The sequence below is a fragment of the Musa acuminata genome, chromosome BXJ1-6, assembly GCF_036884655.1.
Source record: "Musa acuminata AAA Group cultivar baxijiao chromosome BXJ1-6, Cavendish_Baxijiao_AAA, whole genome shotgun sequence".
NCBI lineage: Eukaryota > Viridiplantae > Streptophyta > Magnoliopsida > Zingiberales > Musaceae > Musa > Musa acuminata.
Window position 1 is genome coordinate 8,292,214 of NC_088332.1, and position 22,163 is coordinate 8,314,376.

General features: G+C 43.9%; 5 protein-coding genes across 5 annotated transcripts; all 5 read right to left on the bottom strand.

Moving 5' to 3' along the window:
- Positions 1-249: 249 nt before the first annotated feature.
- On the bottom strand, positions 250-3,704 carry LOC135676026 (receptor-like protein EIX1). Its single transcript, XM_065186785.1, has one exon. The coding sequence runs from the start codon at positions 3,702-3,704 to the stop codon at positions 2,682-2,684; it is 1,023 nt and encodes a 340-aa protein (XP_065042857.1). The 3' UTR covers positions 250-2,681.
- LOC135675425 (receptor-like protein EIX2) lies at positions 774-2,189 on the bottom strand. The gene has a single exon (XM_065185580.1). It carries the CDS (start codon positions 2,187-2,189, stop codon positions 774-776), a length of 1,416 nt encoding a protein of 471 aa, XP_065041652.1.
- Positions 3,705-4,780: 1,076 nt separating the features above from the next.
- LOC135675427 (receptor-like protein EIX2) lies at positions 4,781-7,660 on the bottom strand. Its single transcript, XM_065185581.1, has 3 exons — positions 6,541-7,660; positions 5,021-5,109; positions 4,781-4,852 (listed from the first exon to the last, which is right to left on the bottom strand). The coding sequence occupies exons 1-3, from the start codon at positions 7,658-7,660 to the stop codon at positions 4,781-4,783; spliced, it is 1,281 nt and encodes a 426-aa protein (XP_065041653.1).
- Positions 7,661-9,619: 1,959 nt separating this feature from the next.
- LOC135676027 (receptor-like protein EIX2) lies at positions 9,620-12,741 on the bottom strand. The gene has a single exon (XM_065186786.1). The coding sequence runs from the start codon at positions 12,727-12,729 to the stop codon at positions 9,721-9,723; it is 3,009 nt and encodes a 1,002-aa protein (XP_065042858.1). The 5' UTR covers positions 12,730-12,741; the 3' UTR covers positions 9,620-9,720.
- Positions 12,742-13,881: 1,140 nt separating this feature from the next.
- On the bottom strand, positions 13,882-20,781 carry LOC135675428 (receptor-like protein EIX2). Its single transcript, XM_065185582.1, has 2 exons — positions 20,230-20,781; positions 13,882-15,006 (listed from the first exon to the last, which is right to left on the bottom strand). The coding sequence occupies exons 1-2, from the start codon at positions 20,779-20,781 to the stop codon at positions 13,882-13,884; spliced, it is 1,677 nt and encodes a 558-aa protein (XP_065041654.1).
- Positions 20,782-22,163: the final 1,382 nt, after the last annotated feature.

The following is a 22,163-nucleotide window of genomic DNA, read 5'->3' on the forward strand; positions in this document are numbered from 1 at the left end:
TTCTAAAAATGAGGGTATCATTGCAAAAATAAAAATAAAGAGAGAGATATTTTTAGAAAAATCACCTTTGATTTTTCCTGGGCCTGAAAAATTATTGAGGTTGAATTTAATTTCTTATATATATATATATATATATATATATATATATATATATATATATATATATATATATATATATATATATATATATATGTATGTGTGTGTGTGTGTGTGTGTGCACAGGACTAATTTATAGTTAATGCATCAATGTCGGAAAACAACTTCTTTTACATATAATGCTGGAAGACCCATAGAGTAGTTGAACTTCTATATCAAACGTTTGTTTTTGCCAGATACGAATGCAGAACAACAAGTGCATGACTATCGAAACCTTTCGTGAAGCGAAGACTATGTAGGCTGCAGCAGCATGGAGAACACGGGCACCACAGCAGAGGAGGAGGACATTATAATGGTGAGAGCACAATCTGACGGATTCAGAGATTAATTCTACTATATTTCCATGGAACCGTCCAAACAAAAACGAGCGTCGTCGCCATCAGGCTGGAAGGGAAGCGCGTGGAATTAGTCCAACGGTCGTGCAGTTTAGTAAGATGAATCCACCCTCCCCGGGGAAGTCTTCCCTTCACTCCTTTTTCATGTCGATCTGGAAGAAAGCAATGATGACTGATGGCCTCGAAAGAGATAGATTTCCGAAATGTGGAGTAAATCAGGCTTATAACAAAAAAGAAAATTGCATCACATTCGACCGGCCTTCCTTTGATTGCTGCGTCATGTCAATTTCGCATTCTTATCTTGACTGCCACATACGCTTTGTCGTACATCTTGTCCACCGTTGCAAAATAGAAGAGCCTCCAATCTTTCTTGAACAGCATGACCACGAACACACTCCATAAGCCGACCAAATATCCGAGCCCGGTACCAAAGTAAAATGACAGCACATGAGATCCTTGTTCGTACTCCTCTTCCGTCGAATCGACGTTGGGATCGTCGGAGCAACTCTTGGTCACCGGAGGTCCACAGAGATGGACATTTCCGATATAAATGGATGCATCATCCAGCGTCTGAAGTTGATTCCCCGATGGAATCGCTCCCGATAGATTGTTATAAGACAGATTCAAGTGGCTCAGAGAATTCAGCGCCGAAAAGCTTTGAGGAATGACTCCGGATAACTTATTGAATGATAGGTCCAGAGTTTCCAATGACTTCATAGCGCCCATTGTTTTCGGAATCATGCCTTCAAAACTATTTCTCGACAAATTCAATGTTTGAAGCGCAAAAAGAGAACCGATTTCCGGAGGAATCACTCCGCTCAGATCATTGTTCGAAAGATCTATGCTCTTCACAAATCGGAGAATGGTGGAGAAGCTGAACTCATCGCCCTTGGTAACCAGAGATATACTCTCGCTTGCCACGAAAGAGGATAACGCAAAATTCATAATGTTCGAAACCGTAGAAGCCATCGACTTTGACGCGGAGATCATCGCGCTGAAGTTGCCGAAAGAGTGCGGTACCGATCCCGATAGTCTGTTGTTGGAGAGATCGATGATTTGAAGATTACTAGATCGTCCAAGTTGCAGAGGAATATGGCCCGAAAACATATTTGAGCGCAGTAGGAGTACTTGCAGATTCCGTAAACTTTGTCCGATCCACGCTGGAATACTTCCCGAGAATTTGTTGTTGCCGAGATCAATGACAGCCAGCCGACTGCAATTTTTCAGCGACGAAGGAATACGTCCGAAGAGGCTGTTGTTGTTTAAGTGAAGGAACTGAAGGTTGCCCAAGTTTCCGATGGAGTCAGGAATCTTTCCTCGTAGCTTGTTGTTCGCCAGATTGACAAACAAAAGTTGTGATCCCTCCGGCCGACAACGCGGGATTTCTCCTGATATTTGATTGTTGGATAGATCAAGGGCATAAAGTTGCTGCAGGTCGCAGACGTAGGACGACGGTATGCTTCCATGAAGATAGTTGTGGGAGAGGAACAGGTAGCCCAACTGTGATGAGATGGTCGAGGGTAGCGATCCCGACAAAGAATTGCTGGACAAGTCCAGCGCTTGTAGGTTTGGTGGCAAAACAGGAATGCGACCTCGAAAGAGATTGGAGCTCAAATTCAAGAGCATCAAGGTGGCCATACTCTCCAAGGATGCCGGCAAAACTCCACCGATCTTATTGTGGGACAGATTTATGTCCATAATGGTGGAAGAAGAAGAATTCCAAAACCAATCAGGCAGTGTGTCTTCGATGCTTGTGTTGGACAGATCAATATCAGTGAGGAATTCCTGAGAACGGAGCCACCTGGGAAACGCGGGACCCAAGTCACAGGTATCAACTTTGATGGATTGAAGTTGAAAAGGGGGCACCCAGTCGTCGTCGAATCGGATGGTCAAAGGGTTGGCGTAAGCGTACAGGGCGACCAACTCGGTTAGGTTCACGAAATGGAGTTCGGACAAGGTGCCCTCCAGGGAGTTATCGGAGAGATCAAGGGTGGAAAGGTCGGAAAGCTTGCCGATCTCAACCGGTATCAGTCCGGAGAGTGAATTATGACCCAAGTCGAGCTGCGTTACGCTGGACAGATTCCCAATCTCGGCGGGGATTCGACCCGAAAGTGAATTGCCGCTGAGGCGTAATTCCGTAAGACTGGTCAAGCGCCCAATCTCGGCAGGGATGGAACCGACGAGGAAGCACTAAACGAGGTTTAGCTGCGACAGACTTGTCGTGTTCCCGATTTCAGGTAGAAGGGGACTCGTAAATGAATTATGGCTGAGATCAAGTGTGGTTAGACTGGCCAAACTCCAGAGATCGACAGGTATGGAACCGGAAAGCGAGTTGCCGCTAAGGTCGAGCTGCGCGAGACGAGTCAAGTTCCCAAACCCGGCAGGTACGGTGCCATACAATTCAGAATTGCTGATCGCGAGATAGGAGAGGCTACGGAGTTCAAAAAGCCAGCTGGGAAAGGTGGAGTTGAAGAAGTTGCCACGGAGATCGAGGGTGGTGAGAGCCGTGAGGTTGACGCGGGAAAGAGAGTCGGGGAGGGCAGTGAGACCACAGCCTGACAGATAGAGTTGCTGCAGGGAGGGCAGCTGGTTCACGGCTCGTAGCCAATCGGGAGAGGCCGTGCTGAGGTTCACAAAGTTCATTTGGAGGAATGTTAGAGAAGAGAGACGCGAGAGCCACTGTAGGTCGTCCCCCGCGTCGATCCTCAAGTTGTACGAGGACAGGCTCAGATAGCGGAGGGTTGACAGGTTACCCAGCTGGGGAGGAATGGCTCCGCCGAAATTGGAATAAGAGAGATCCAGATATCTGAGTCTCCCAAAAGAACCCAAGAACTTGGGGATTCGGGCGCCGCCGAAGTCGTTCTGAGTGAGATTCAAGCGACGCAAATGAGTTAGAGAAAGCAAAGATGGACCGATCTCACCCCCCAACACCGTCGAATTGTCGTAGTAAGCCTCCGCATTCTGGAGGTTGAGCTGCACGACGTGACCCGTGGTGTTGTCGCACACCACGCCGCTCCATCTGCAGCAGTCCACTGGGCGATGCCACGAGGACAAGCGGCGGGATGGGTCGAGGATGCCGGCTTTGAAGGCGAGGAGGGCGTCCCTCTCCGCCTTCATGCACCCCCTCGTCGTCGTCACAAGCGTCAAGAACAGAACGCTCATTAGGCAAGAGCAGCTCAGCGACGAATGGGATGGGCTTCTCGTGTCGCCCATGCTCTTTGGTGAACGAATGACCAGTAGGCTGCAGGCGGCACAGCGGAGAACATGTATATATGAATATAATATATAGAATGTGGTAGGTTGAACCATCGCTCTCCGCGATTACCAATGGATCCTCTTGTGAAATGACAGGTCCCTTCGTCTCCACCCGGCATCCCATGTGATCGAAGTAGTGAAAAAGGATACATATTATAACGTGAGTGCTAATCTTTTTCGTCCTTTCGTCCAACTTGGACTCGTAATCTAAAGATCATGGAAGCGCAGCTGCCAAGAAGGACGCACACGGAGTTGAGGTCAAAAAAGCTCCGAAGGCTAAAATGGCTTCAGCACTCGAGTCTCTTCCTAACTCTAAAGAACGGGCATGGCGTGTGCAAGGAATCCTGCAGGGGAGGACGAGAGTCCACAATGGTCCTCCCAATCGTGGAATGCCATATAGACTCACCGATCCTTGTCGAAGTTGACTCCGGTCGCCAAGCGGTTCGAGTCCCCCACCGCCCTGCCTTCGAAGAAGCTTCCACGGCTGCTGCGATCGGACTCGAAGTGACTTCTCCATCCTTTCTTCATCTCCTACTTTTTTATGGACGGGACGTGTGAGACTGCTACGGAAATGCCCCAACGTTGACTCGGTCAGTCTTCCTATTCCATAAGCATATGACGTGAAAGCATGACTGTTTACGTTAAGCGCATAATACCGTGGGATTTTTATGGCGGTATCGTCAGCATAGGTCTTGGCCAAGTCTCAGGTCATCGGATTAATGATTGAATCGGTGGACCGATATTTAATATTATTTTGAAAATAATATAATATATTGTAATATATTGAAAATATAAAATATATTATAATAATTCAATGCATTCTTCACAACAATATTATTACCAGCATGATTCAACAATTATGTTTTCCATCGTCATTTTACACACACAATATTTACAAAGATGAAACCAAAAAGAAGAGAGAGAGAGAGAGTTTGAAAAGCAACCATTGCCTGATCTCTAACACGATATCATCCTGCAAGATTCAAACTTACGATGGATACAACACACTCCCATTTTTGATGTCGTCTTCACCCTCAATCAGTTGTCGATGAAGCAATTCTTATCTTGATGGCAACATAAGCTTTATCGTATATTTTATCAACCATCTGAAAATACAAAACCCTCCAACTTTTCTTGAACAGCATGATGATAAATACGCTCCATGATCCAACCAAATATCCGAGCATGGTACTCAAATAATATGACGGCATAAAGGATCCATCTTTGTTGTTTTCTTTTGTCACATTGTTACTTTTAAGACTGTAACAACTCACGGTGAGGGGAGCTCCACATAGATATGCATTGCCAATATAAATGGATGTGTCATTGAGTGTTTGTAGTTGATTTCCCGAAGGAATAACTCCTGATAGATTGTTGTAAGACAGATTCAAGTGATTCAGAGAATACAGGTCTGACAAGCTTTGAGGAATGCCTCCGGATAACTTATTAAATGATAGATCCAGAGTTTCCAATGACTTCATGCCACCAATTGTCGCTGGTATTTGGCCGACAAAATTATTTCTTGATAGATTTAAAGTTTGGAATGTCGAAAGAGACCCAATTTCTACTGGGATTTCTCCCGTCAAATTATTGTTTGAAAAGTCTATAATATTGACAAGGTAAACAATGGTTGAAAAGACGAGACTTTTTCCCTTTATAGTTAGAGTGATGCTATCATCATAAGTGTCATCAAACAATGATCCATCCCTATAATATGCACCATAAACTAAATGTGGGTGTCGTTGCCTATAAGTTTTTGTTGCATTTAAATTACCGAAGGAGCTTGGAATTGTCCCTGATAAATTATTATTAGCAAGGTCGATAATATGTAGATGATGAAGTTGTCCAAGCTCTGAAGGAATGTTACCAAAAAACATATTTGAGCATAGCCGGAGCACCTCTAGGTTTTGAAAGTTTTGTGCAATCCACGTAGGTATGCTGCCTGAGAATTTATTATCGCCAAGATCAAGAAAAACTAGTCTACTGCAATTTTTCAATGACAAAGGAAGATGCCCATGTAGACTATCATTGTTTAAGTGCAAAGACCGAAGCTGAGTCAACTTTTCAATAGAGCTAGGAATTTCTCCCGAGAGCTTATTGTTTGCCAGATTAATGTAGAAAAGGAAGTTTGTCTCCTGCCAACACCAAGGGATTTCACCTGATATTTGGTTGCTTGATAGATCGAGGATAACAAGTTTTCTCAAGTCGCAGATAAAGGATGGTATACTCCCGCTAATATGGTTATACGATAGATCCAAGATTCCCAATTCTAATGTGAGAGAGATTGCTGACAACGGCCCTGAAAAAGAATTACTAGACAAATTCATATGACTCAAGTAAGGTGGCATACGAGGAATCGGGCCTTCTAACATATTGATACTTAGTTCCAAACCACTCAGGTGTGTCATATGCTCCAAGGAAGTTGGCAAAGTGCCGCTAATCTGATTTTGGGAGAGATTTATAGAAGAAGAAGAAGTGTTCCAAAACCAATCAGGCAAGGCATCCTCGATGCTTGTGTTCGACATATCCAAATCCTTAATGGAGTTTTGTGAACGGAGCCATCTTGGAAATGTAGGACCCAACATACAAGAATGAGGCATAATGGATTGGAGTTGAAAAGAAGGAATCCAATCATAGCCTACTGAGATGACTAGGGAGTTTTCGGATACATCAAGCTCGCTTAGTTTGGTTAAGTTAGCGAAATGGAGTGCAGACATGGTGCCCTCTAGGGAATTACTAGAGAGAGAGAGAATAGTGAGGTTGGAAAGCTTGCCGATCTCAATGGGTATGGGACCTGAAAGTGAATTATCACTAAGATAAAGCTCTGTTAGACCAGTCAAATTCCCAATCTCAGCAGGTATGGATCCAAAGAGTGAATTATCATTAAGATAAAGCTTTCTTAGACAAGTCAAATTCCCAATCCCAGCAGGTATGACTCCGAAGAGTGAATTATCACTCAGATCGATAAGTTTAAGACTATTACAAATTCCAATCTCAGTGGGTATGGGACCTGAAAGTGAATTATCACTTAGATGAAGTTCTCTTAGACCAGTCAAATTTCCAATCCCAGCAGGTATGGCACCATGAAACATAGAAAAACCGAGATCAAGATAAGAGAGGTTGCGGAGTTTCCATAGCCAGTTGGGGAAGGTGGAGTTGAAGAGGTTGCCATGGAGATCGAGAGTTGCCAGTGCTGTGAGGTTGACATGGGAAAGAGAAAAGGGGAGGTCGGTGAGGCCACAGTGTGTTAAATGTAGCTCCTCTAGCGAGGACAACATGTTCACTGCTTGAAGCCAATCGTGGGAGGCCACGGAAAGGTTCACACCGCCCATGTAGAGGTATCTCAAGGAAGAGAGACGCGAGAGCCAGTGCAGGCCATCGATCGTTAAGTCATGTAGTGAATTTAAGTCGAGAGAGCGGAGGCTGGACAGGTTGCCCAGCTGGGACGGAATGACTCCGCTGAAGTTGGACCAGGAGAGGTCGAGATAGGTCAACTTGGGAAGGGAACGCAAAAATTCCGGGATTTGGATCCCACCGAAGTCATTGTTGCTGAGGTTGAGGCGCACCAAATGAGTTAGCAGGAGCAAGGATGGTCTGATCTCACCTCCGATAGACGTCTCATAGTTATAAGGGTTGGAATTCTGGAGGTTGAGCTCCACGACATGGCCGGTTCTGTTGTCACAAACCACCCCGCTCCATCTGCAGCAGTCTACTCGGCCTTGCCATGATGACAAACGGCTGGAAGGATCCTTGACGATGCCGGTTTTGAAGTCGAGGAGGGCGTCCCTCTCGCCCTCTACGCACCCCTTCGTCGTCGGCGTTGTTGCCGCCGTGACCAATAGAATGCTCGTAAGCCAAAGCCCGAAAGAGTAGTGCCGTGGCACAGGGTGTGTGCTTCTGCTGCAAGAGGCCATGATGCTATTTGGTGAGTGCATAGTGTACTGAGATGGTAAGCGGTGGAGGACATGAATATATAGAATGGGTGTGGGGGCGTGATGGCCCTCCCACCCGCAACCCATCATAGACTCCTGTGAAACGTGAAGATTGATGCACTGGTCGCGATAGATAGATAAAAAAACTTGACTTTTGTGGGATTCGACTCCTGCTGGACCTGCAGTCCGTGCACCGTGCAGCTTACTCAAACTTGGTTTCTAACCTGCCTGGGTCTCAAAATTGGGGCTCGGTTCGCAAGAACGAAAGAGATTGATGCTGGAATTCAAACTTGAAAGATACGGCCATTTAATCGGCCTTGTTGGATTGCGTAGAATGTCTCACTCGGCTCGAATGCGATTGTGTGGAAACTAATTCATGGCTCCCTCATTCCACAAGGTTTGATTCTGATGTCTGCACATCGGAACGCATCATCTTCTTAGCCAAGATAAAATGTATGGAGGCGATGAATACCTTATTCTAGGGGTCGAAATGTCGCCATGACATGTCAAACGTCATCACGGAAGACAACGTGGATGAAGACTCCGACACACCGCAAACGATTCCTCACCCAAGATAACACGGTAAGCCATCGCTTTACATGTAGCGTCCTTCCGAAAGAGGGAGACTCAACGAAGTTTGTAGCGGAACGCACGCGTCGCTTTCACATGTGTGGAAGTCTTTGTTGGGAACCCAAAGGCACGCAACAAATTGATTCGTTGGAAACACGAGTGGTGAAGATGATGAGGATTTCCCACCATTTCTGTGATGAATTTTGTGGGTAATTGTTCCCACACGAGCGAAAGAAATGGCTGCATTTCTTTTTATCTCTTTCGTTTTCTACAAAATTGCACTTAAGATTATGCGTAGAGATAGTCATCGTCAACCTAGCGATCCGTATCTTGATTGCTACATAAACTTTGTCATATATGTTATCCATAACTTGGAAGTAGAAGATCCTCCGATCGTCAAAAGTGTCAAAGAAGTAAGAATAGGTTTTGTTAGTTCTTGCGCGCGTATGTAACAACAAAGCAAAGACCGATGGTCTTGAAAGAGATTTGCGAACTAAGATACTGTTCTTGGAAGGACATGGCCAATCAATGGCCCTCCTCAGATTGGGTTCCACACTGGCTCTACTCCAAAGCCTTGTTTGACCTGCCGTTCATCGCACACAATCTTCCGGGCTATTACTTTGCTGCTTCAATAATTCGTAAAAAAGATAATTGAAAATTAGATGCAAGAGATGGGAGTTTAATTTTTGTTCAACATCATCATCATCACATCTTTCATTCTTAATTGTGAATTCATATGTAATTTTAGACTATATAAAGGCATCGAAATAAGCCCATTCTCTGTCTTTACCCATCGCCTCAGCCTCGGTGGGATCCCTCCCGTGGCGGCTACCTTTCACGCAAGCACCGCAATGGTAAGTTGGGCTGCTCGCTCTACTTGCAGTCTATCGAGTAAACATCGATACGAATCGTCGATGCGACTTGGTGCATCGGAAGATGGATTTCCGAAACGTGGAGTAAATCTTGATTTCGTGATGGCAAAGGAGAGAAGCCACATCCAAACCGTGAGATCGTCACTGCAAAATGCCAAAGGAACCATGCAATGGATCGCCAAGGACGTCGTAGTACAACAGACAGCGATCATACACCCTAAAAACAATGGCTCATCACAGCGCCCAACGATCAACGATGCGAAATATCAAGAACACCATGTGATCACCGACGACATTGAAAATAATCTGTGCAGAATGGTGATCTTTATATCACACTTCGGCTAAGGAACCACTCGTAGCGAAAACTGATAACAATGTTAAATCAGTGCAGTTTTGTCGTCCGATGGTGCCTGTTTATGCGAGAGAGATCTGTGCGGTCAATGATGGAAGAAGAAGGATTCCCAAACCAGACGAGTTGTTCTCGATGCCTCCTACATCGGAACAGAAAAAGAGTTTGAGATTAACATTTCATAATCTTCGAATCGAGATCATTTTTGACAGATGAAGTGGATCAAACTTATACAACGAAAGAAACTTGCATCACATTCGACCAGCAGCGCCATGCCAATTTCGCATTCTTATCTTGATTGCCACATAAGCTCTGTCGTACATCTTGTCCATCGTTGCAAAATAGAAGAGCCTCCAATCTTTCTTGAACAGCATGATCACGAACACACTCCATAAGCCGACCAAATATCCGAGCCCGGTACCAAAGTAAAATGACAGCACATGAGATCCTTGTTCATACTCCTCCTCCGTCGAATCGACGTTGGGATCGTCGGAGCAACTCTTGGTCACCGGAGGTCCACAGAGATGGACATTTCCGATATAAATGGATGCATCCTCCAGCGTCCGAAGTTGATTCCCCGATGGAATCGCTCCCGATAGATTGTTGTAAGACAGATTCAAGTGGCTCAGAGAATTCAACGCCGAAAAGCTTTGAGGAATGACTCCGGATAACTTATTGAATGACAGATCCAGAGTTTCCAATGACTTCATGCCACCAATTGCCTCTGGAATTTGGCCGACAAAATTGTTTTTTGATAGATTTAAAGTTTGTAGTGCTGAAAGAGACCCAATTTCTACTGGGATTTCTCCTGTCAAGTTATTATTTGAAAGGTCTATAATGTTGACAAGGTAAAGAATGTTTGAAAAGATGAAATTGTTTCCCTTTGTAGTCAAGGTGATGCTATCATCATAAATGTCACCAAAAGGTGCCGAAAGAGGACAATCCCTTATCGATGCACGATAAACCAGTGGTACGTTTTGGCAAGTCAATTGTCGTCGCCAATAAGTCATTGCTGTATCTAATCTGCCAAAGGAGCGTGGAATTGGCCCTGATAACTTATTATTAGCAAGGTCGATAACATGTAGATAGAAAAGTTGTCCAAGCTCTGCAGGGATGTTTCCGGAAAACATATTTGAGCATATCCGGAGTACCTTTAGGTTTCGAAAATTTCGTGCAATCCATGTAGGTATGCTACCCGATAATTTATTATCGCCAAGATCAAGAAAAATTAGTCTACTGCAACTTTTCAATGACAATGGAAGATGGCCATGCAGACTATTATTGTTTAAGTGCAAAGACTCGAGTAGCGTCATTTTTCCAATAGAGCTAGGAATTTCTCCCGAGAGCTTATTATTTGCCAGATTAATGTAGGAAAGGAAGTTTGGCACCTGCCAACAACAAGGGATTTCACCTGATATTTGGTTGTCCGATAGATCGAGAATATGAAGTTGTCTCAAGTCACACATAAATGATGGTATACTCCCGTTAATATGGTTATGTGAGAGATCCAACAGTTCCAATTCTAGTGGGAGAGAGATTGATGGCAACGATCCCGAAAAGGAATTATTATACAGATACAAATAACGCAAGTAAGGTGGCAAACGAGGAATAGGGCCTTCAAGCAAATTCATACTTAGTTTCAGAGTGGCTAGGTTTGTCATTTGCTCCAAGAAAGTTGGCAAAGTACCATTAATCTGATTTTGGGAGAGATTTATAGAAAAAGCGGAAATGTAACAAAACCAATCAGGCAAGACGTCCTCGATGCTTGTGTTCGACAAATCCAAATTCTCAATGGAGTTCTGTGAACGGAGCCATCTTGGAAATGCAGGCCCCAACTTACAAGACTTCAGTTGAATGGATTGGAGTTGAAAAGGAGGAACCCAATTATAGTCTACTGAGATGACTAGGGAGTTTTCGGATAGATCGAGCTCACTTAGTTTGGTTAAGCGAGCGAAATGGAGTTCAGACACGGTGCCCTCTAGGCAATTAGTAGAGAGAGAAAGAACGGTGAGGTTGGAAAGCTTGCCAATCTCAATGGGTATGGGACCTGAAAGTGAATTATCGTTAAGACGAAGCTCTCTTAGACCAGTCAACTTCCCAATCCCAGCAGGTATGACTCCGAAGAGTGAATTATGATCAAGATAAAGCCCTCTTAGACCAGCCATATTCCCAATCTCAGCAGGTATGGGTCCAAAGAGTGAATTATGATCAAGATAAAGCAATCTTAGACCAGTCAAATTCCCAATCCCAGCAGGTATGGGTCCAAAGAGTGAATTATCACGCAGATCGATAAGTTTTAGACTATTACAAATTCCAATCTCAGTGGGCACGGGACCTGAAAGTGAATTATCACTAAGATGAAGTTCTCTTAGACCAGTCAAATTTCCAATCCCAGCAGATATGGCACCATGAAGCATAGAAGAACTGAGATCAAGATAAGAGAGGTTGTGGAGTTTCCATAGCCAGTTGGGGAAGGTGGAGTTGAAGAGGTTGCCATGGAGATCGAGAGTGGCCAGTGTCGTGAGGTTGACATGGGAAAGAGAAGAGGGGAGATTGGTGAGGCCACAGTCTCGTAAATGTAGCTCCTCTAGTGAGGACAACATGTTCACCGCTTGAAGCCAATTGTGGGAGGACATGGAAAGTTTCATTAAGCTCATGTCGAGGTATCTCAAGGAAGTGAGACGCGAGAGCCAGTGCAGGCCATCGATCGTTAAGTCATATAGTGAATTTAGGTCGAGATAGCGGAGCCTGGACAGGTTGCCCAGCTGGGGAGGAATGGCTCCGCTGAAGTTGGACGAGGAGAGGTCGAGATACGTCAACTCGGTAAGGGAACCCAAAAATTTCGGGATTTGGATCCCACCGAAGTCATTGTAGCTGAGGTCGAGGCGCTCCAAATGAGTTAGAAGGAGCAAGGATGGTCTGATCTCACCTCCGATAGACGTCTCATAGTTATAAGGGTTGGAATTCTGGAGGTTTAGCTCCACGACATGGCCGGTTCTGTTGTCACAGACCAGCCCGCTCCATCTGCAGCAGTCTACTCGGCCTCGCCATGATGACAAACGGCTGGAAGGATCCTTGACGATGCCGGTTTTGAAGTCGAGGAGGGCGTCCCTCTCGCCCTCTACGCACCCCTTCGTCGTCGGCGTTGTTGCCGCCGTGAACAAAAGAATGCTCGTAAGCCAAAGCCCGAAAGAGTAGTGCCGAGGCATAGGGTGTGTGCTTCTGGTGCAAGAGGCCATGATGCTATTTGGTGAGTGCATAGTGTACTGAGAGATGGTCGGCGGTGGAGGACATGTATATATAGAGTGGGTGTGGGGGCGTGATGGCCCTCCCATCCCCAACCCATCGTAGACTCCTGTGAAACGTGAAGATTGATGCACTGGTAACGATGGAAAGATAGAAAGACTTTTGACTTTTGTGGGATACGACTCCTGCTGGACCTGCAGTCCGTGCACCGTGTAGCTTCCTCGAACTTGGTTTCTACCCTGCCTGGGTCCTAAAATTGGGGCTCGGTTCGCAAGAACGAAAGAGATTGATGCTGGATTTCAAACTTGAAAGATACGGCCATTTATTCCAGGGGTCGAAATGTATGGAGGCGAAGAATACCTCATTCCAGCGTTGGAAATGTTCGCCACCACATGTTAAACGTCATCACGGAAGACAAAAGTGTGGATGAAGACTCCGACCCACCGCAAACGATTCCTCACCCAAGATAACACGGTAAGCCATCGCTTTACATGTAGCGTCCTTCCGAAGGAGGGAGGAGACTCGACGAGGTTTGTTGCGGAACGCACGCTTCGCTTTCACATGTGTGGAAGTCTTTGTTGGGAACCCAATGGCACGCAACAAATTGATTCGTTTGACACACAAGTGGTGAAGATGATGAGGATTTCCCACCATTTTTGTGATGAATTTTGTGGGGAATTGTTCCCACAGGAGCGAAAGAAATGACTGCATTTCTTTTTATCTCTTTCGTTTTCTACAAAATTGCTTTTTTTTTTGTTTTCCCTTCAAAATTAATGATTTCGTACTTATTTAAATTTAACTTGATTATGCAACTCTTATTACCTAATCACCAATAAAGATATAGATTTACAACGCAAATGGATGGATCCCAAGTTGATTCCCATATGCTTTTGTTCCCGAGAGATCATCCTGGCTAACACGCAAATGGACGGATGGGATGCACTGAGCTACCTTTGACTCCGTGAGTTTTCGAAATCATCACACAACCATCTAATCGACAAACCATTCCCGCAGCCAATCATTAAAAAAACAATACTAGCCGTATAATATTTGTAATATTTCCAAGCATCAAATGAACAAGTATAAAAAATAAAAAATAAAAGCTTGCGATTATGCATTACATAACATTTAAAATATGAAGTAGGGATATTCGAATGCATTGACCTTTAATCCATCGTCAACCTAGCGATCCGTATCTTGAATGCTACGTAAATCTTGTCGTACAAGTTATCCATCACTCGGAAGTAGAAGATCCTCCAATCTTTCTTGAAAAGAATAATGATAAATACGCTCCATAATCCGACCAAATATCCGAGTGCAATGCTGAAAGTAAATGATAGCACATCAGATTCTGTTTCGTTTTCTTCTTCTACGAAATCGACATTAGTCTCGTTGACGCAACTCTTGGTAACCGGAGGTCCACAGAGATACGCATTGCCGATGTAAATGGATGCATCATCGAGCGTCCGAAGTTGGTTCCCTGATGGAATGACTCCTGATAGGTTGTTGTACGACAAATTCAAGTGGCTCAGAGAATCTAGCGCTGAAAAGCTTTCGGGAATGACGCCAGATAACTCATTGAATGACAGATCTAATGTTTCCAATGACTTCATCCGACCGACCGCTGCAGGAATCGTGCCGCCAAAACTATTTCTGGATAAATTTAAGGTTTGCAGTGCAAAAAGAGAACCAATTTCCGTAGGAATCACTCCGGATAGCTCGTTATCTGAAAGGTCGATGCTTTTCACGAGATTGAGAATGGTCGAGAAACTGAACTCATCTCCCTTCGTGACCAGAGATATGCTTTCGCTGGCCACAAAAGAGGATAGCACAAACTCTACATTGTTTGATATCGTAGAGGACATCGACTTGGAGATAGAGATCATTGCACTGAAATTGCCAAACGAGGGCGGCACTGTCCCCGACAGTCTGTTATTGGAGAGGTCGATGATCTGAAGATCTCTCAGCTGCCCGAGTTGCATAGGAATATTGCCTGATAACATATTCGAGCGCAGTCGAAGCACCTCCAGATTTTGCCAGCTCTGTCCGATCCATGTCGGTATGTCCCCAGAAAATTTGTTGTCGCCGAGATCAATAATAGCTAACCGAATGCAATATCGCAACGACGGCGGAATACGTCCGGAGAGACTGTTGTTGTTTAAGTGCAAGAACTCGAGGTTGCTCAAGTTTCCGATGGAGTCAGGAATTTTCCCCCACAGCCTATTATTCGCCAGATTGACGAAGAATAGTTTCGTTGCCTCCTGCCTGATGGGGATATAAACAGGAATAACCTTTGTATAGGAACAAATACTAGAAGACCAAAATACGCAGCGAAATAAAATGGAAACACAATCAAACAGAACACCAAGATATACGTGGAAAACCCCTTCAATGTGAAGGGTAAAAACCACGGGGCAAACTAGAGATAATCCACTATGAGAATAATGAATATACAAATCTCAATCTCTTGCCCAAAACCCAAGCAACAACCACAAGAGAATAACTGGGATACAAGGATCACGTTACTGCCCACAATATCTAAAACCTCCCAAGTAATCACAGCAAGAGCCTACTGTAGATTTGATCTAACCTGAGATGAGAACACTGCTAGATGATTGTGAACAGTCTCTCTGCGTTGTCCTTGTCTTCTTCCCTTTCTTTCTCTTCCTCTTCTGCCTTGTTCTCCTTCTTCTCTTTGGAATCTCGTCGCTGCAAAGATCTGCCTCGTTGCTGCCTTTTTATAGCTTTAATCTGCCTCTAAAACGCAGCCACCACACCCCCCTAATCTTAATTAGGGTTAGGTTAAGAGGGGGTGTGAGCTGTGGGCTGATAAAGCCCACATGGGCTGAATATGGGCCATCAGCCCAACAACCTCCCCCTTCAGCCCATAAGGGAGGCTGTCCCATGACTCCTCAATGTGAAGCCATACCGACCAACTGTCGGCATATCTCCTGTCTTTCTTTTGTTAAGGTCTTCGTCAACATGTCTGCTCCGTTGTCATCTGTATGAATTTTCTGAAGCTGCAACTGCTTCTCTTCAAATACATTTCGAATCCAGTGGTATCTGACATCTATATGCTTTGACTTAGAATGAAACATTGGGTTCTTACACAAATGGATGGCACTCTGGCTGTCACAATGCACCACATAATTTTCCTGTTTCAGCCCCAATTCTTGTAAGAATTCTTTCATCCATAACATTTCTTTGCATACCTCTGTAGCAGCAATATATTCTGCTTCTGTGGTGGAGAGAGCAATACACCTTTGTAACCTGGATTGCCATGACACAGCTCCCCCTGCAAAAGTAAGTACATAACCTGAAGTAGACTTCCTCGTATCTATATCTCTTGCCATATCTGCATCTGTGTAACCTGTTAACGCAGGTGGTCCACCTCCAAAGCTTAAACAAACCTTAGAGCTCCCTCTGAGATATCTAAAAATCCACTTCACTGCTGCCCAGTGCTCTTTGCCTGGATTTGCAAGAAATCTGCTAGTAACACCCACTGCATATGCGATGTCCGGCCTCGTACATACCATTGCATACATTAAACTTCCAACTGCTGAAGCATAAGGAACCTTTTGCATTTTCTCCTTCTCCTCATCACTTGACGGACTCTGTTCTGAGCACAACTTGAAGTGACCTGCAAGAGGAGAACCAACTGGCTTAGCATTGCTCATACTAAATCTTTCCAATACCTTCTCGATGTATTTCTCCTGTGACAACCAAATCTTCTTGTTTTTCTTGTCACGAGAAATCTGCATGCCTAGTATTTGCTTTGCTGGCCCCATGTCCTTCATTGCAAAAGACTCACTCAGTTCCTTCTTCAACCTATCAATTTTAGACATATCTTTTCCAAGAATAAGTATGTCATCAACATAAAGTAAGAGAATAATAAAATTCTCACCAAACCATTTGATGTACACACAATGATCTGAAGCCGTTCTTTTGTATCCATTTTCTGTCATAAATGAATCAAACTTTCTGTACCACTGTCTTGGAGCTTGCTTTAGCCCATACAAGCTCTTCTTCAACTTGCAGACAAAATTATCTTTACCTTTGACTTTGAAGCCTTCTGGTTGCTCCATATAAATTTCCTCCTCCAAATCACCATGAAGGAAAGCTGTCTTCACATCTAACTGCTCAACCTCCAAGTCCTGGCTAGCAGCAATACCAAGAGCAACACGAATAGAAGACATTTTAACAACAGGAGAAAATATCTCTTCAAAGTCAATACCTTTCTTTTGACCAAAGCCTTTCACAACCAATCTAGCTTTGTACTTTGGTTGAGAACAATATTCTTGAGTCTTCAACCTAAAAACCCACTTGTTCTTCAAGGCCTTCATTCCATTTGGTAACAGCACCAAATCATAAGTGTGGTTCTTCTGAAGAGCATCCATCTCTTCTTGCATAGCAACTAACCACTTCTCTTTCTGCTCACTCTCAACTGCTTCCTGGTAACTCTCTGGTTCACCTGCATCAGTAAGCGTCACATACTCATCTGTAGAGTATCTTCTGGAAGGTTGACGTTGTCTAGAAGATCTTCTCAACTGAGGTTCTGCGGGAACTTGCTCTCCTACTTCTTCTTGCTCAACATGTCCTACAGGTAAATCAATATCAGGCTCTACACTATTTTCCTGCACATCTCCCCCATCACCCTGATATACTGGATGAATAACTGGGTCACAATCTGCTAATCCTTCTACAGAAGTCTTGGCTGGTGCCTTCTTCTTCAAATCCTCAAAGGTTTGATCCTCAAAGAAGACCACATCTCTACTCCTGAACACCTTCTGCTTTTCTGGATCCCAAAGCCTGTAACCAAACTGATCATGTGAGTAACCAAGAAAAATACATTCTTTAGACTTACCATCTAGCTTGGACCTCTCATTATCTGGAACATGTGCAAATGCACGACAACCAAACACTCTCAAATGCCTGTAGGAAACATCTTTCCCTGACCATACATGCTCCGCAACATCACCATCTAGGGCTGTACATGGTGATAAGTTGATCACATCAACTGTAGTCCTCAAAGCCTCATCCCAAAACCTTTTGGGTAGCTTGGCCTGTGAAAGCATACATCTGATATTTTCCATGATGGTGCGGTTCATCCTCTCTGCAATTGCATTATGCTGAGGTGTACCAGGAACTGTCATCTCATGTTGGATCCCATGCGACCTGCAATAGTCATTAAACAATCCCATATACTCACCACCATTATCTGATCTTATGCATTTCAATTTCCTTTCTGTCTCCCTTTCAACCCTGGCATGAAACTCTTTGAAGACATTAATAACCTGATCTTTGGTCTTCAAAGCATAAGCCCAAACTTTCCTGGAAAAATCATCTATAAAAGTGACAAAATAAAGTGCACCACTTATACCAAGAACATCAACAGATCCACCAGGAGTTTTTGTCCTCAAAGGACCACATACATTTGTATAAACACGGTCTAAGACATGCATTTTTCTAGACAAAGCAGCACTAGCAAATGAAACTCTATGTTGTTTACCAGCCAAACAATCAATACAAGGGTTCAGATGTATACCTCTGAGATCTGGTAATACCTCTCTCTTGGAAAGAGCTTGCAGCCCCTTCTCGCTCATGTGTCCCAATCGCCTATGCCACAACTCCATACTGAAGTCTTTCTCTGTAGCATTTAACTGCTCACCATAAGCTTTAGCCTGCAACCTGTACAAAGTATGACATTTCTTTCCATTAGCTATAACAAGAGAACCCTTACTGAGCTTCCATTGCCCTCTGTGAAATCTGCTTTCATACTCTTCATCATCTAGTCTTCCAACTGAAATTAAATTTAGCCTCAAGTCAACCACATGCCTCACATCCTTAAGTACCAACTTACAGCCAAGGTTGGTCTTTAAATGGATATCACCCATGCCAATGATGTCTGCTGTGCCATAGTTGCCCATCTTGACAACACCAAAGTTTCCAGACCTGTATGTAGCAAAAAACTCCCTCCATGGTGTAGCATGATAAGAAGCACCTGTGTCAATCACCCACTCAAGATCCTGACACACACAAGAAAAAATATCATCAGAAGGAGACAAAATCAAATAATCACCACCCTGCACTGTAGCTGTAGTATTATCCTTTGACTCTGTAGACTCCACTTCTTTTCCCTTTTTCTTGTTCTTCTTAGGTTGCTTACATTGGTTCTTGTAATGTCCTTTCTCACCACAGTTATAGCAAACAATATCTTTTCTTGATCTTGACTTGCTCCTACCCATACGTGAACTACTTCTAGACTTTGACCTTCCTCTGTTCTCTGAGATAAGTGCCTGTGAATCATTCTGAGATGTTGCCGAACTCTTTCTTCTCAACTCCTCATTCAACAAACTGCTTGTTACTTGACTCATAGTGACAATACCATCTGGCGCAGAATTACTAAGGGAAACCACCAGTGTCTCCCAACTTTCTGGTAATGAACTGAGAAGTAACAATGCCTGCAACTCATCATCAAGAGACATTCTCATAGAGGATAACTGGTTAGTAATACTCTGCATTTCATTCAAATGCTCAGCAATAGAAGCACCCTCTCTATATTTTAGGTTCACAAGTTTTCTGATCAAAAAAGCTTTGTTGCCAGCTGTTTTTCTTTCATAGAGACTTTCCAATTTTTTCCAAAGAGAATATGCAGAAATTTCAGTAGAAACATGGTGAAATACACTATCATCAAGCCATTGTCTAATAAATCCAATTGTTTTTCGATCTAACCTCTTCAACTCATCATCTATCATAGTTGTAGGTTTTGCACTATCCCCTTGCAAAGGTCCATACAAATCTTTGCAATACAAGAGATCTTCCATTCTTGGTTTCCATATCATCCAATTATTTCCATTCAAACTAATCATGCGAGAAATATTACTGGCCTCCATGTTCAAATACAAAAATTAAATTACCAAAACCCCGCTCTGATACCAGTTGATGGGGATATAAACAGGAATAACCTTTGTATAGGAACAAATACTAGAAGACCAAAATACGCAGCGGAATAAAATGGAAACACAATCAAACAGAACACCAAGATATACGTGGAAAACCCCTTCAATGTGAAGGGTAAAAACCACGGGGCAAACTAGAGATAATCCACTATGAGAATAATGAATATACAAATCTCAATCTCTTGCCCAAAACCCAAGCAACAACCACAAGAGAATAACTGGGATACAAGGATCACGTTACTGCCCACAATATCTAAAACCTCCCAAGTAATCACAGCAAGAGCCTACTGTAGATTTGATCTAACCTGAGATGAGAACACTGCTAGATGATTGTGAACAGTCTCTCTGCGTTGTCCTTGTCTTCTTCCCTTTCTTTCTCTTCCTCTTCTGCCTTGTTCTCCTTCTTCTCTTTGGAATCTCGTCGCTGCAAAGATCTGCCTCGTTGCTGCCTTTTTATAGCTTTAATCTGCCTCTAAAACGCAGCCACCACACCCCCCTAATCTTAATTAGGGTTAGGTTAAGAGGGGGTGTGAGCTGTGGGCTGATAAAGCCCACATGGGCTGAATATGGGCCATCAGCCCAACACTGCCAACACTGAGGGATTTCTCCGGATATCTGGTTGTTCGATAGATCGAGAGCATAGAGTTGCTGCAAGTCGCAGATGTCGGATGGTATGCTTCCCCGAAAATAATTGCGGGAGAGGAATAAGTATGCCAAGAACGGTGACAGGGTCCATGGAAGCGAACCGGACAAAGAATTGTTCGATAGGTCCAGTGCTTGTAGGTTCGATGGCAAAGCAGGAATGTGACCTCGAAGCGTATTGGAGCTCAAATTTAAGAACATCAAGCAGGACATGCTCTCCAAGGACGCTGGCAGAGTGCCACTGATTTGATTGTGGGAGAGGTTGATATCCATGATGCTGGAAGAAGAAGAATTCTTCCAGAACCAAAGGGGTACCGCGTCTTGGATACTCGTGTTGGACATATCCAAATCCATGATGGATTTCTGGGAACGAAGCCACGTGGGAAACGTAGGGCCCAATTTAATGGCGTCCAATTTAACGGTCTGGAGTTGAAACGGCGGGACCCAGTTGTGGTGGAATCGCATGGCCAAGCGGTTGTCGTACAGGCACAGGACGATTCCTTGGTGATCAAATTGTTGATTCTTAAAATAGGCTCTAATTTAAGACACAATGATCCAATGACTCATTTCCTCTCTATCTTACTAAATATTCGCCATGATCTCAACACAAATGTATGGTGCAGTGTAGACTTCTTACTTTATATGTTTTATGAGATTTTCTACTATATAAATAATCTCATCATCCAGTTGAGTATTCCAAGTTGTGCAAATGAAGTTATTTAGGGAACACTTGTTCTTCACTGGGAACTTAAAAGCTGAAAAAGAAAATTAGATAAATTTAAGTTAGGTATAAAATGGATCTGCACAAGTTAATTCAAATTACTAAAAGAAGGCAACATATTCATGTTAAGCACAAAAGTTGGACATCTTGGTATTCCACGTGCTAGTCATAGGTGCCCAGCAAGCCAATCACGTGAGTGATGGCACGTGTGACTTGATACAGAATCTTTTTGCTTATTATATTTTGGCGTATATCACTTTATAACTATTGCATAAATGCATATATATTGTGATGTCCTTGGATTTGTGCAATGGGAATCGGATCGTGATGAGATCACGATAATGAGATCGATTCACCTTTAAATACATATCCTAAATAATCCCGGTCATAGGTTACTCGAGAGGGACATCGTGATAACCGGATAGACTGGTGTGCTGTATACCCGTCCATATGATGGATGCAGCTGGTCTCATAGCTGCTCGTGTAGGGACACTAGGGATACAGTACAGGTGCTCATTGGAGAATGAGTTCACTGATTGATCCGCTTACGGAATGCTGGATGGTTGATGATGCCTTATTGTCAGACAGCGATTCCATAGTCCTAGTGGTGTATCTGGTCCTTAGACTTGAGACACCAAGGATGTCCTGTTTGAGTGCTCCACTCTTTGATACCAGACTTATAGGTTTGACTGTTCTCAGATCTAGTACAGCTGGTCATTGGGAGTGGTAGTCGACCTTACGAGGACTATTGAGTGTCGACAGAGGATCATCCACTCTCGGCGTCATGAGAGGAATATCCTATGTGTTCTTGCTCAGACAAATCCCTGGCCAGGGTCATTCGGGTTGAGAGAGAAAGAGTTCTCCGGGAGAATCCGATTAGAGCAAGACTCGAGTAGAAACCGTATGGGTCTGACAGCACCATGCTCGATATACGGTCTCTGGGATATTAGATGGATGAGAGACTATAGGTACATGGTAACTGAGGACAGACAGGTCCAATGGATTGGATTCCCCTGTATCGTCTGGGGACTACGGCGTAGTGGCCTAGTACTTCCGTAGTCGATGAGTCGAGTGAATTATTACAGAGATAATAATTCACTAAGTTAGAAGGAGTTCTGACAGGTAT

What these genes read in the sequence shown, in the direction of transcription:
- LOC135675425 (XM_065185580.1), bottom strand. Translation starts at nt 2,189, where the DNA reads ATGGACATAAATCTGTCCCACAATAAGATCGGTGGAGTTTTGCCGGCA.
- LOC135676026 (XM_065186785.1), bottom strand. Translation starts at nt 3,704, where the DNA reads ATGGGCGACACGAGAAGCCCATCCCATTCGTCGCTGAGCTGCTCTTGC.
- LOC135675427 (XM_065185581.1), bottom strand. Translation starts at nt 7,660, where the DNA reads ATGGCCTCTTGCAGCAGAAGCACACACCCTGTGCCACGGCACTACTCT. An exon ending in TAGTGATAATTCACTTTCAG is followed by an intron (nt 5,110 to 6,540) that starts GTCCCATACCCA and finishes ACAATCTATCAG; the next exon opens with GAGTTATTCCTTCGGGAAAT. An exon ending in TATGTGGAGCTCCCCTCACC is followed by an intron (nt 4,853 to 5,020) that starts GTGAGTTGTTAC and finishes TTGTATTTTCAG; the next exon opens with ATGGTTGATAAAATATACGA.
- LOC135676027 (XM_065186786.1), bottom strand. Translation starts at nt 12,729, where the DNA reads ATGCACTCACCAAATAGCATCATGGCCTCTTGCACCAGAAGCACACAC.
- LOC135675428 (XM_065185582.1), bottom strand. Translation starts at nt 20,781, where the DNA reads ATGCGATTCCACCACAACTGGGTCCCGCCGTTTCAACTCCAGACCGTT. An exon ending in ATGGCCCATATTCAGCCCAT is followed by an intron (nt 15,007 to 20,229) that starts GTGGGCTTTATC and finishes TCCTATACAAAG; the next exon opens with GTTATTCCTGTTTATATCCC.